Below are 14270 nucleotides of genomic sequence, written 5' to 3' on the forward strand. Positions count from 1 at the left end.
CCATCATGCCACGTGTAGGATTGTTAAATATTAATACACTGAGCAGTCAAAACATTTCTATCATATTTCAATCAAGTGATAAATCTCCCTTTTGCTGGAAAGCAGAACATAAAACTGAATAGATGCATCGTGCAATTAAACATATTAAAAGAATCTTTGAGAAACAAAAGTAATATCATCAAATCATCAAACACATGAAATATCCAGAGTATTAGTTTACGGCATTTGTTAGTGCACAGAAATAGACCTTATAAAACTGGGGTTATAAAGGTTATATATTGGCACAGATAGCTGTGATAATAGATACTATTTGATTCAATAAGGGGAATATATCACAATATGTGATACAGAGTTAAGGATTAACATTTAACTCTCTTTTTATTTGAAAAAGATTTGCACCCATCTGTGTTGTATGAGATCAATATTTGTGCAATGTGCTTTGCAGAATTGACCCATTTATTTGGAAAACAATTTTGATGAAAAGTACATGGGGGCATTGCTTTAACAAGTGACCCTACGGTCGATAGAGCTTCGCTGTATTATGTACCGGTAGAGACTAACTATTTGTGACATTTTGATAAGGTGGAAAGCTTTGATAGCTCACTTTAGGATGGCCAAACAAAAAATGCAAAAATAGCTGCAAAAATAATCACAGTTAAAGATTTCATAATAATTTCAATATATCACATTGAGATTATCCCAAGGCACAGGTTTACCGAAAATCAAAGCTGTCAGTTGAGAAATTTTAGAGAAACAAATTTCTGACCAAAAGTGGCAAAAGTTGCCCAAAAAATACAAAAATTGCAGATTTCATCATAATTTCAATATACTACATTTAGATTATCCCTATGAACCTGTAAACCAAATACCAAAGCTATCAGACAAGCTGTTTTAGTGAAAAAAATTTTGACAAAAATACAAATTTGCACATTCCTGAACAATTTGAACAAATTTGAAAGAAGTCATCCCTAGGCACCTATATCCCAAATAATACAGTCTCTGATAAGCAGTTTTGAAGAAATTTTTAAAGATTTTTTGACCGAAATTGACAAAAAATGCCTTAAAAATACAAAATTGCATATTCCATCACAATTTGAACAAATCTACGGTATAAAGGGTCATCCCTAGGGATCTGTATACCAAATGTTAAAGCTGTAGAACGAGCCATTAAGGAGGAGATTTATGCCAAAAAATAGTAAAATATGGCAAAAATACAAATTTGCATATTTCATCACAATTTGAACAAATCTGATTAAGATCATCTCGTGGGACCTGTAGTCAAAATATTAAAGGAATCCAACCAGCTTTTTTTTTGAAGAAGCCTTGAATGTAATTTATTTTATTTCTTTCTCTTTAAATCGGACATCAATTGTCCATCTCACTAGAAAAGAGAATCCAAACTTGCGTAATTCAGATGAGAAATTCAAGCACTGATTCACTTGCTGAATAATTACATTATCACATATAGATATTCGTACCATAAAGCCATACATTTGTTTTCTCAGTAAACTGTCAAAATTATACCGATCGTTTGAAACAAACTTGGAACTTGCACTACTGAACTTTCTGTATCCCAGAAAAATACGGGCAGCATTATTATAAGCAACTCTCAGTTTCATCATAGCCCCAAGGGAATATCTAAACCAAGGTGAGATCCGTACAATAGGTAACAATAGGCTTAAAAATCAACATTTACTCTTAAAGAACATAGCGAAAATTTCCTCAGAAGCATATTAGCTGAAACATAGAAAGCTTCATGCCGCTGACAGCAAAGCCTAAAAGAGGTGAGCTAATTCTAGTATACCGGTATAGGTATAGTACAGTTTTATGCCATTTCATGGTCAGTCTTATCTACTAATATGCAAGCTGTGATGGGACTTGATCAAGCCGAGCGTCAAATTGAGCATGCTCTTTTGCAGTCTGGCCAATACATGTATCTGTTAGTATGAAACAGTTGCAGACTCTAGCTGAGACAATTATAAAGCCAGGAACATTACAGGGGGAACTACAGAATACCAATACTGCAACAATACTTGCAACGTGGTACAAAATCAGTGGCAATCTGTAACTTCGTTTGAACATTTGGTAAAAATACCAAACAGATGAATGAAATCAAACCTCGAGAACGCAGCAGTGTCACCTAAAGGTTACCAGCGACTGCAGTGCACATACATGTAATATATGCTTATGTATAAACAGATAAATTGTATTTGACACTGTGAGGAGACAATTTCTTCTGAATAAACAACCAAACAATTTATTTCTGATTATCTATATGCTGCAGATAGTTTAATCATATGATAGTTTGTTACAAAGCACTGAAAAATGAGAATTGAGGATTCGCACTGTATTTTAATGGCTGTTAGTATCTTCATAAAATTTTGTCAACGACAAAATAAATGGCTACACTGCACACGGTAGATTCATTTATTCATTATGATGTAATTAAAGGCAAAAAGTAACTCTTTGTTGAGCTTTTTTCTTGAAGTTTGTTTGCTATGAGAAGTAGTTTTGTCATTGACTTCTTGGAACATGCTGAAATACTAGCAATCTGTGTACAAACTCAACACTGATGCTTGCAGCTAGACAAGATTATAAACATTCAGAAACATTCAGAAACAATTAGAAACATTTTGTGGTCTATACCAAAACATCAAGTGTACAAGTCTCACCATGCATAGCTGAATATACACTGTTACATAACTTTTGGACCTCATAAAAGCTTGTATATGAAATCTTAATTGGCAGTGGCTTTCATACATTTACCGATATAAGCTTTCTCATACATCATGGAAATGTTTATTTGTCACGGGAATGCAAGTTGGAATAGGAACAATAACATTTTGTCTAGAAGTCACCAATAAAATCATCTCTTTGCATTTCAACAAAGGGGAAATTTTTGACTTTTATGCACTTATGCAGCATCGTCATTTTGTACGCTGAGTGACTTTATGCAAGTATTCCAGGTTTTCTTGATCTCAATGAAAGACTTTTTGCTTAATTTACCCATCAATGAATTTGTGCAGACGAGACATCTGCTGATGCTGTTAACATGAGTTCGTATATCAGTTTGTAATTAAATAATGAATAAATAGGGAAATAAAGGCAAAAAGGTAATCATCCAGTATTACCGGTAGATAAATGAGCATTCATTGGTCAATTATGACGACGACTCTCAGAACCTAATTAAGCTTCTTCCAGTGTGTCGGAAAAACAAAGGATTGTAATTTACATAACAATACATAATTTACATATCATTTAATAATTGTATTCTTTTATATCTTTATTTACACATAAATAGATTGTTTGAAAAGCATACGGGTGTCTCACCAATCAAAATCACTCCAGATCTGGAATCCTCTGAATTAATTTCACATGCACATGAACACTATCTTGGATATATTGAAAGCTCTATTGGCTTTCACTTTTGATGCATCTTCCAGAATATTTTGTTGTGTTCGTAAAACTCACAACAACATTGCATATTGTCCGTAATGCACTATTTAGGGAAGGTGATATTGCCCTGTCTTTATCAATATACCCGGTACTTGAGGTAGAACAATAAAGACATTGTATTTGTTTTATAAAACAAAAACTGAAACATTATCAAGTTTTAGTCCATGTACTTTGAATCTTCTGGTTTTGAATCACAACCTCTGGAAAGAAAACACAGATTTTCTGATGGTTTCACAACAGCAAAGAACTCTCTTTGGATGTCATAGTCGAGCCTCCATCCAGCGATGATATGGAACTGTTTTCAATAAGCAAGGTGTTCTCTTCAGAATCTGGAACCACTTCAAGCTCACAAGTACTAGTGGTTTCATGATGGTTTTCTTCAGTGTCTATCACTGGAGTCTCAGTAATGGTATCAGAAGATGTGATCTGTTCGTCATCTGAGCACTGCGGCTTTGGAAAGTTTGATCCCCCGGAGGAAACAGCAGGTTGGATTATTGCTGTTTCAACTCTATCTTGTACACAGTCATCACTGGTATTGCTTGATGGAGTCTCAACAGTGGACGTGAAGGAATTTAGCTTTTGTGTGATATAAGTGCAACTTTCTGGTGCAGTTGCATCCTTTTCTGTCCAAAGATGGGTCAACTTAGATTTTGTTGGGTCAGAGTGTGTGTCTGCTGCTGTAATATTTGCACCATTGACGATAGAGGCAACTTCGGTGGTACTGATTTGGTCACTCAAGAGGCTTCTCTTGGCCTGTTTATCACCCATGTTTGCAGTCTGATTTGAAATTGCGCCCCCACTCCCTTGTATGGCAGCTGTTTCTGCACCAGGTTTCTGAGGTGTGACTGGTGGCGATGGCAGGACATTCTCAGGAGCCAAATTCCTGACGATTGGTACCTGAATGCTATCGAATGGTACTGCGTGTTCATCAAACCATTTAGCGAGCACACCATATTGCTTCTGCATAATCTTCATCAAAGCCAGGGTATCTCCCTCTGCAGAGTGGAGATAGAACGAGGGACTGCCAACGTGCCTATCATAAAGCGACTGCAATGTAAGGTCTCCCTTTGGCCTTTTGGCACTTGGAATGTCAGGCCCATCATCTCCATTGTAACAGAGGTCATTCTGTATGCTTATAAAAGCTTGCAAAGTGTCCCCACACAGGACGTTTCCAAGTGTTCCGTGTATCTGAGACAGTTCAGCTTTCAATATTGGGAAATCAAACTTGACCCCGTTGTGAGACACCAAGCACACAGGAGGACACTGCCGCTTCAGGAAATGCCGAATGGCAACCACAGCATTCGTGTTGAAAGTCTGCTTCTGGTGCTCCTGGAGTAGACTGTTGCTCAGTCCAGTGATTTCAGCTGCCCTCGTATGAATATCATCGACAGGGTCGATGCACATCACCAGTTTATCGATGATCCGAGTCTCATTTGTGGATGCAAGTCCTTCACGATGGACCGCAAGCATGGCAATTTCAGTAATTCTCGGCATTGGCCTGTAGTATGAAATCAAATCAGTTGTCTCCAGATCAAGGAAAACAAATGTCTTAATGGGTGGCCGATTATCACCTTCTGGACTGACCTCAGACTTGACTTCTGGTTCCAAATGCTTTGTAATATCACAAAGCTCTGACTCTAAAGGTGGTTCAGTCTCATTTTGGCCTGCTGATACTGGAGAAGAAAGTTTGAGGTCTGCTGATGTCCTTGGACAGCCATGTTCACCTGACCCTTCAGGCAAAATATGTTCATGATCTTCACTGAGAGTGTTTGCTCTGGGAATTACACCTGAAACTGTCACTTCTGCCACAGATTGCACATCATCACATAAAATGTCATATTCCAAAGTCTGTGATTCATCTGAACTGCTTGTGGACACCACTTTCTTTGGCTCTTCCTCCATCATACATGTATAAGTACTTCTGCAAAAGAAGAAACCTGACTGTAAAATATAATTTCTTTCAAGTCATACATCATGGTTAGGTACGTTGTAGTGCTAACTGGCATTGCAATCACCACTGTCTCGTGGTCATCACTTCTTGGTATGCACTTGTAGAATGTTGCCTGTGTAGGCGTCACGTTTACATTTAGGCTATCCCAAGATATGTCTAAAAGAGTTCCCAGAGTTGCTGAGACAGTCTTTTGGAGGTAAAATGCCAAATTTAACCCCAAGTGGTCTTTCTTTTTTGCTACTACAGTAAACTTTACAATGTACAGGTACACACGGCGAAAGCCCATGTTAGCATTCGAAATCTTTGAAATTCAAGTGCTTACACGGACTTCCGCCATGTATTGGATCACAAGCGACTTTGCCTAAATGGTAATGCCATACCCGGTTTCTTTAATTACAAAACATGTGGTCCGCATTGAACGCGCCATTGTGCTGTCACCCGAACATGTCCTAACATGAACCACGAACGAAATTATCATGGAAGAACATGGGCGGTGCGTTGTTATAATGAATAGCATGTTTTAGGCGCACTCTACCCACCTGTACACACTTCAGGCAACTACGGGCCTACGTGTATGGAAAATCGTTTTCCGTATAGTGCGTGGTACAACAGACAGTATTCATGGGACACAGCGAACTGTGTTGACAAATTGTACCATGTATATAAATCGATATGAGCCCGGAAGTAAAACTACGGCATAACATCGTATCGCTACCCTCCCACAAAGACGCTGTGACTTGACCTGACGAAGGCTCGACCAAGGTTTTGTTTATTTACATATTTGGAATGTTCTACTATGTTAATGGGGGAGCGGAGCCAGGAGAGACAAAATTCACATTCCCACAATAAAACAAAATATTGAACGTGTTGAAATAATTTCTTTCAAATCTGTTTATGATTTAGAGTTTCAGATTTACTCCCAAATATGAACCTGCATATGAGCAATGACTGCAACCATACCTCATACCTCCCAGAAAAGAGAAAGGTCTGGTCCATGACGCAACGTATGTATGCTGTGTAGGTAGTCTGGCAGAGACCCTGCGATTTGCGTTCTTCCCTGTTGAACACGCGCGCGCCCTTCAGAGACGCGACGCGAATCCCAGGGTCTGGACGTTCTTGCAAGCGACCGGTCGGATTTCTGCCTGATCCGGGTACTTTATAGAACTCCACACATCCGTTAATCAAAAACAAATGACAAGTACCATAGCCAAATAAAATGTAAAATGAAAAATAAAAACATACCGCGTATATAGATCTACCAGCTACTAGTATATATTCTCTCCGCCCAATTAGATAGGTTTTTCTTTAGACGTCACTACCCTTATGAATATTCATATCTTTGCAAGAACCGACAGTCGCTGTGTCTGGCAGCGCGTGCTCACAGCTGCACAGCGTAGCCTTCGAATGCAGGCCCATCGTAGGCGCGCACAAAACAAGGCACAGCGACTGTGGAGAGTCTAGTGTGTAGGCTACATTCATATACGCAGAAGCCTCCCGTAGGGGGCGCCCTTATGACAATATTGGCATGCCAAAGAAAGGACCGCCAAACCCGGGCCGCCAAGCGTCGTCCTTTATACCGCTTCAAGGTGCATCTTTCGACATGTTTTCTATTATTTTCGTCGACGTCTGGTTATAAAGTACGATTCTTTGTCTTGTTACGAAATCGTGTCGAAATTACCAGGTTCAACTTTCCATTATATGTGTAATATCCAGTTTGTGGAGTCACTGGAGAGACTGTCCAGTGTGACCCGGACAAAGCTTATAATTCGTTGTTTGAGTTGTTTTCCCCTGTACACTCGGCAGTGTGCACAATACACTGTATTTGCGGCGGTAATAATTGTGCTTGGACACGCTTAATGGAAAATGCAAAATATCCGTTATATACACATCAAGACACTGGCTGTTATTGACGACTGAATACTAGTCCGGACTTCCGCATTCTGTGTAAGCCTTTAATACAATGTTTTGTGTTTGCAGGACTGATTGATTCACTGTGCTTCAATGATGTAGAAGAAGAAAAGATATAGCCTCAGAGAGGACCGTTTTGAAAGACCACTGATGAGAAATAGTTGTTTTTTTCACCCCATTTCGCCGTTCACAAGTTTGAATTATTATCGATACTTAAAATGGGGTTGAAAGGATTTATTAAACCACAGGGTACCCAGACATCTGGTTGTTGTTGTTTGTATTGATGTTTATGCTTATTAGTCATTTTTTGTTGTCCAATAAAATTCAACGAACATAACTGTTTTGTTGCCGTTGGTTCAAACGTAACGTGGATGTCATAAGAAACGCTACAAGGACACTATCATTATTTTACGTCCCTGCCAACGTACTCTCTGCAAAAAGTATATGAAGAGAGTGTACGTTGGCAGGGAGGTAAATTAATGATAGTGTCCTTGTAGCATTTCTTATGACATCTATATTACGTTTGAACCAACAACAGCTACACATTTATACCGTCGATAGCATGGTGACCCCATCTTTTTTCTTTAATATTTGATTATTCTCATATGCCAGAATTCGCGATAACTTTTCAAGTCTCCTGGTCTTCCATATGTTGCTCTCTGGCCTGTATGTTTCACTGTCATGAGCGTCATTTGACGCAAACTCTTCTTCAACTACCGTGTACATCAGAGTCAGAGCTATCTCTGTCACTGCTCAGGTATGCAGTAATAGTGACACTAGTTGATATATTGCATAGAAATATTGCATAAAATCATCAACATTTGCAGCTTCTGCCCTGTTATTTATAGGCTTGTCTGGTATTTTACGGCAAATCAAACGTTTAGATTTTTTCAAGATAAAAATCATGAAATGTAACAAAATGGTTCTAGATTTTGTTAAACATTTACAAACATTACAACAATTGGATGACATAAAAATGGTACTATTAATTTTTCATTGAATTACCTACAAAAATTTGAATTGAAAAATGTAAAACATAAAAGGGAACCAAAAATTTTTCAAGCCCCCCCCCCTACAGGTAGAGCAAAATTTTCAAATACCCCCCTCTACTACTCCCAAAATTTTCGAATCCCCCTGAATTCCTCCAGCCCCCCCCCCCCCCAACCGTTTTTTGTGAACGCAGCCCCGGGACGCAGCCTAAGGAGCGTTTGTTATAGATGGGAGTGTGTTTATCCCCTGTCTGTTTTTTAATTTCTCCAATGTACCGACATCGGCTGCATTTTCCACGACGCGTGGATAACTTTGAAAACGAAGCTTACATAGGGTACGGACAAGTAAAATCGTGAAATTTCTGCAAAAACTGAGGCCCATCTATTTTTTATTGCAACTGGTAGGGCCTATTCGTTTATTTTTCATTTTCATGAAAACGTGGTACGACTATTAATAGTGTCAGCGTGGTTCATTACTCGACGCAACCCTTGCCGACCAGAAAACACTTTTACATAATAGCTCAGAACACGCTTCCATACTTGCCTACGAACGACGTCAATAGATGGCGTTCGTTTTATTTGAAATCATGGTGTCGATTATGTACACACTTTTCATACATCCAATGAGCAAATGCAGTTCAGGAAGCTTATCATTTCTCAACACTCTCATGACAACAAAGTCTCAAGTCAATCGGCAATAAGATAAAAAATAATCAACAAGGGAGTCTTTAGTACATCGTGGCATGATTATAAGTGAATCAATACCAATTCAGTTATTTCAAGGAAGGCCTGACGCCATGACCGTATTTTTGGCGGACATTGTTAAACATGCTAAGTGCCATCCAATACAAAGCCGAACGTATCAAGAGACAAAAGCTCATAAATACAAAATCTTGTCGCCCAAAAATCATGAATGCCGCATTTCCTTCAGGAAAGTCAACCTGCTTCAGAAATCACAATCTCAGGTACACTGTATTTGACTTTAATATTTTAAGGACTTTAAAGAAATCAAGACTGTGCACTATAAGATAGTAAGCTTATCATTTCTCAACATTCTTATCACAACACAAGTCTCAAGTCAATCGACAATAAGATGATACAGAGATGCGTGTATATAGGCGCTAACAGAAACTTGGCTAGATAGTAATGTCACCGATTCAGAGCTGTTAATTGATGGTTTTGGCCATCCGATTCGACTACATGGTTACAAAGAGTGACCGTCAAGGCTCACGGTGGTGGAGTTTGTATGTCAACGATTATTGTCCGAGAAAGTGTATGTATACCCCATGCAGATATCGAACTTCTTGCTGTCTCACTTCGTCCATTCTACTTGCCCGACGAATTTGGTCGAACGATAGTATCCAATGTCTACAGGCTTGTCTTGACTGCACAGATTGGGACATGCTCACAAAGACTTGTGTGACAATATTCATGAACTTGCCGTCGTTGTTTGTAGCTACATTTCCTTTTGTGAAGATTCTGCCATACTAGTGAAAAGGTCCAAACAATAAACCTGGGTTACAAAATCACTAAAACGTCACTAAACAGAAAGAAAATAGCGTTTAGTTGTGACACGAAAATAGTTTGCAGCAATCTGTACTATCTGACCGCACCAGCTATGCGTGTAACAAAATTATTTAATTATCTCAGAACTGAGTAACCTGCACTATAGCGTTAAACTCCTATTTTGTTAAGAAACGACGAAATCATCTCAATTCCAAGCATTCTTCAATATGCTCACGGCTATCTATTGTCTTCAGTTTCACTTTGCTGCAATCTGCAATATCCGACAATCTATGACTCGGCTCCGAGTAACCTTCACTAAGGCCGCGTTCAAAAAAAAGTGGTGAGGGGGGGGGGGCTGGAGGAATTCAGGGGGATTCGAAAATGTTTGGGGTAGTTGAGGGAGGGGACTTGAAAGTTTTGCTCTGCCTATAGGGGGGGACCTGAAAATATTTTGACTCCCAACATTTTGATGTCGGCCAATGGTTCTAATGTTAGTAATAATTAAACAAAACCCTGAACCGCTTTGTCTCATTTTATGTCTTTAATCTCGAAAAAGTCTGAAAATGTATGAATGTCATTAAATTTTCGTAGAACAGTTGGCCTTGTAATGGGGCAGGAGCTACAACTGTTGATAATTTTTCAACATTTCTATGCAATTTATCAAACACAGTTTCTTGGTGTCTCTCTACAGCATGCTGCTGAAAAACACAATATTCAGTTTTTCAACAAAGCCCGTTTGTCTAAATATTGGTGATAATTGAATGATGCAAATGCACGGTACATGTAGGCTGTGTTGGCAAGCTGAATACTGGATAGCTCAACATTCTGTAGGAAGTAGAACAAGAACACAATTGTATAAACTGAACAAAATATTGTCAAATAAAAGGTTAATACAACTACTGCCCTGCTACTACATACTGGCAGTGACAGTTATACATGTAGCTCTGACTCTGATGTAGTTTAAGAAGAGTTTCGGTCACAGGACACTCAATTGACAGTGAAACATACATCTATTTGTACACAAGATCCAGCCAGAGAGCAACACATAGAAGACTAGGGGACTAACAGTTTTACCACGGATTTTTGAATTCTGGCACATGAGAACAATCAAATATCAGAGAAAATGGGGTCACCATACTTGATCTCATACAAATGTACGATGAAAAGTCAGTTTTTCTAAAATCACTTAAAATCAATATATAAAACCATTCATTTCAAGTTCATGCAGTGAATGAAATTTTCACATCTCATTGTACCAATAACACAAAAGTAAAACTTTAAACAGTAAAGACTCTAATTTAAAGGGAAAAATGTGTGACTAAATGGAATCTTTTATTTTTTATCAAATTTGCCATTATTACACCCAAAATTTCTGAGATTAAAACATTAATTTCATGGAATATTTTAACCTTCCAGTATTGTCAATTTTGTAAAACATTTTATAAGTGGCATCTGAGTTGTATGTCTTGTACTTTTGAAAAAAAAATTTCAGTAGGTCACTGTGCTCATTTTTTCACAATTTGGTTAAACGTAGCTAGGAATACACAATTTTCATACTCTCTCATGATTGTCATTTTGTGTGCTTTTCAGCTGGTACCGTTGAACTGGCCGGAGTTGGATAAACTCAAGTCGGCTTAGACTGAGAAATCCAAAAAGTTAACTGATGCATTTAAAAATGAATCAATTTAAGAATTTGCCTAGGTATATGGCTCTACAACCTGCTGATAAGAGGTAGTGTTGAACATTTGCGTGCAGAACGACACATTACATGGTTTTTTTTTTACTCTGCGTGCATTCCTAACAAATATGCGGCTATATGGTAATTTGGGGGGGGGGGACTTGAAAATTTTTGAGGGTATTGAGGGGGGGGACTTGAAAATTTTGAGGGTATCGAGGGAGGGAATCTGAAAAAAAATAAGATTTCAATCGCGATTCCTCCAGCCCCCCCCCCCCCTCACCATTTTTTTTGAACGCGGCCTAACGTTAAAACTCCGTCTAGGCTAAAACAAATTACCAATCCGTCTCAGTCTGCAGCATCCTCCAATACACTCAGGACTCTATGAAAGTCCACACGTAAGAAAAGTCAATCACTTTGCAGCTATCTGCAATATCCAACATGTTAAGTGTAGGTACAAAAATTATTAAAGTCTCAGCTCGGAGCAAACTGCACAGACGTTAAACTCCGTCAGGCTGAGAAATTACTGATCTATATCAGTCCGTAGCATTCTCCAATACACTTAGGACTCTATCAAAGTCCACAGATATGAAAAGTCAATCACTTTGCAGCCATCTGCAATATCTGACAAGCTATGTATAGTACAAAATGAAATAATGTCTCAGCTCAGAGCAAACTGCACCAAGGTAGTTAAAGCGATGAAATTCGTTTCCTCGCTTCGATAAAGTGTGTATGTGCGATGTATGATAGTGAGCATGAGTGCGTGAGTGCTTCACGAACTCTACACGTGTTGAGCGGTCTCAGTCAGAAAAATGTAACAACTTAGCCGGCTATTGAACCACTCTTTTTGGGAGTGGAGATTTAGCCGAGTGGTTCTGTCTGTGACCTCTCAGCTAGGCGACTGATGCCGTATGTTGTGGGTTCGAATCCGATTGAAAAACTAGCCGTATTAAAACTCCGACAATGAAAACAAATTTCAAATCTATCGCAGTCTGTTGCATCTACAATAAACTCAAAACTGTATCTACAGTCCATACATACGAAAAGTCAATAGTTTGAAGCCATCTGCAATATCTGACACGCTATGTATAGTACAGAAATTATAGAATGTCTCAGCTCGGAGCAAACTGCACCAAGGTAACAATTCCGACCATGTAAAGACATCTATGTCAGTCCGTTGCATCCACAATAAACTCAGAACTCTATCTACAGTCCATGGATACGAAAAGTCAATAGTTTGCAGCAATCTGCAATATGCAATACGCAGTGTGTATGGAGAAACGGTCAAAATGTCTCAGCTCGGAGCAAATTGCAGTAACGTTAAAACTCCGTCAAGGCTACGATATTACAATTCTATCTCAGTCTGTAGCATTCTCCAATACACTCAGGACTCTATCAAAGTCCACAGATAGGAAAAGTCAATCACTTTGCAGCCATCTGCAATATCCGACACACTATGTATAGTACAAAATTATCAATTGTCTCAGCTCGGAGCAAACTGCACAATCCGTGGCATTATTAGGCCAACAATATTTCGATGTGGAAATCAGAGAAAGACATGATAAATTATGTCTAAATTGCATTTTGTCACAGATTTCAGACCCAAGGAAATGAGTTTACAAGCTAATTTTACATTAACCGCTGCGATTTTGTCAACGAATTCGAAAATTTAAATTGCGCGAGGTGCGCGATACATTTGGCGGCCAGGCATCTTTCTAGTTTTGAAAGAGAAAAACATTTGTGTGGAATCGGCTTTAAATTGATATTTACGAGTGTTGACTAGCAATATTGCACATGAAGTAGTTGCTCTTGTGCGACGTGTTCTGTCTTATGCGTGAAACAAAATCGAATATTGCAATTTGATACACTGCCCCTTATTTCGGATATGCGATTTTCGATATTGGTTTGGACCCGACAATGTTACATTTTTAGTGATAATCCCGTCTCACTCAGACTGATACATTTTAGACAAAACATCCATCCGCGCCTATACTGTCGACGGTTTCCTAAATAGCTGGTGTCTACATGTCAAAAGCGTGCTCCTTCCTGCCCTTGTGATACTTTCTGATAAAACTGCAAAGTTAGTGTCTATGCTGAGCCGCTGTTAACTCAGCCTGAGGCTGATCTGGAAGTCTGGCACAAGGACAGCTATGGATCTAGAACGGCTGTCAGTCGATGATAGTTACATAAAGGCACTTCTTCAAGTTGATTTACGGGAAAAATGAAAAAAAGAAAGTATTAAAGAAAAGATATCGAGCTGTAGAGAACTGCAAATTAATTACGTGTTTACAAACCCCCATCAATTATTTTATTCTGAATAAGGAACGCATCTAGCCGAAAAGTAGGTACCCTGAAACTTTGTCCACTCTGGCAAACGCAACTCAATAACAGCTCTATTGGGATTGAGGGGGGGGGGGGGGGGGGGAGAGCATGGTGACCATGTGCCGTCTGTTTCGGAAACAAAGCAGAGTAACTCGTTTGTAATTAATATGCCTGACTGAAACTTTCATTTAATGTGAAACTTATTATGTTTGGCATAGCCGTCCGACTTGCCACGCCAGGTCAAGGTCAACATTAAAGCCTCAATTTCAATCCCAGGTTCTCGCAATAGTGGAGTTCTCCTCCCAGTCAAACACTTGGCCAGTATGATGTTTGATTTCTATACCATTAATTACACAAACTGATCTCAACCTTTTGGCTTCTTTTGCTAATCCTGCAAACAGAGTGTACAAGGTTAGCGTTTGATTGACAGTCCGTTCAAATCGCTAATGGTCATTGATTCCCC

At 38.9% G+C, this 14270-nt stretch overlaps 1 protein-coding gene across 2 annotated transcripts; it reads right to left on the bottom strand.

The window, feature by feature from the left end:
- Positions 1 to 436: 436 nt before the first annotated feature.
- LOC139130917 (uncharacterized) lies at positions 437 to 6698 on the bottom strand. 2 transcript variants are annotated; one of them, XM_070696727.1, is made up of 2 exons: positions 6368 to 6698; positions 437 to 5377 (listed from the first exon to the last, which is right to left on the bottom strand). In XM_070696727.1, the coding sequence occupies exons 1-2, from the start codon at positions 6370 to 6372 to the stop codon at positions 3688 to 3690; spliced, it is 1695 nt and encodes a 564-aa protein (XP_070552828.1). In that variant the 5' UTR covers positions 6373 to 6698; the 3' UTR covers positions 437 to 3687. The 2 variants fall into 2 exon arrangements, with proteins under 2 accessions (XP_070552828.1, XP_070552829.1); XM_070696728.1 differs by lacking the exon at positions 6368 to 6698 and adding an exon at positions 5947 to 6168 and having other exon boundaries at positions 442 to 5377.
- Positions 6699 to 14270: the final 7572 nt, after the last annotated feature.

The sequence above is a fragment of the Ptychodera flava genome, chromosome 4 (genome assembly GCF_041260155.1).
Source record: "Ptychodera flava strain L36383 chromosome 4, AS_Pfla_20210202, whole genome shotgun sequence".
NCBI classification, from domain to species: domain Eukaryota; kingdom Metazoa; phylum Hemichordata; class Enteropneusta; family Ptychoderidae; genus Ptychodera; species Ptychodera flava.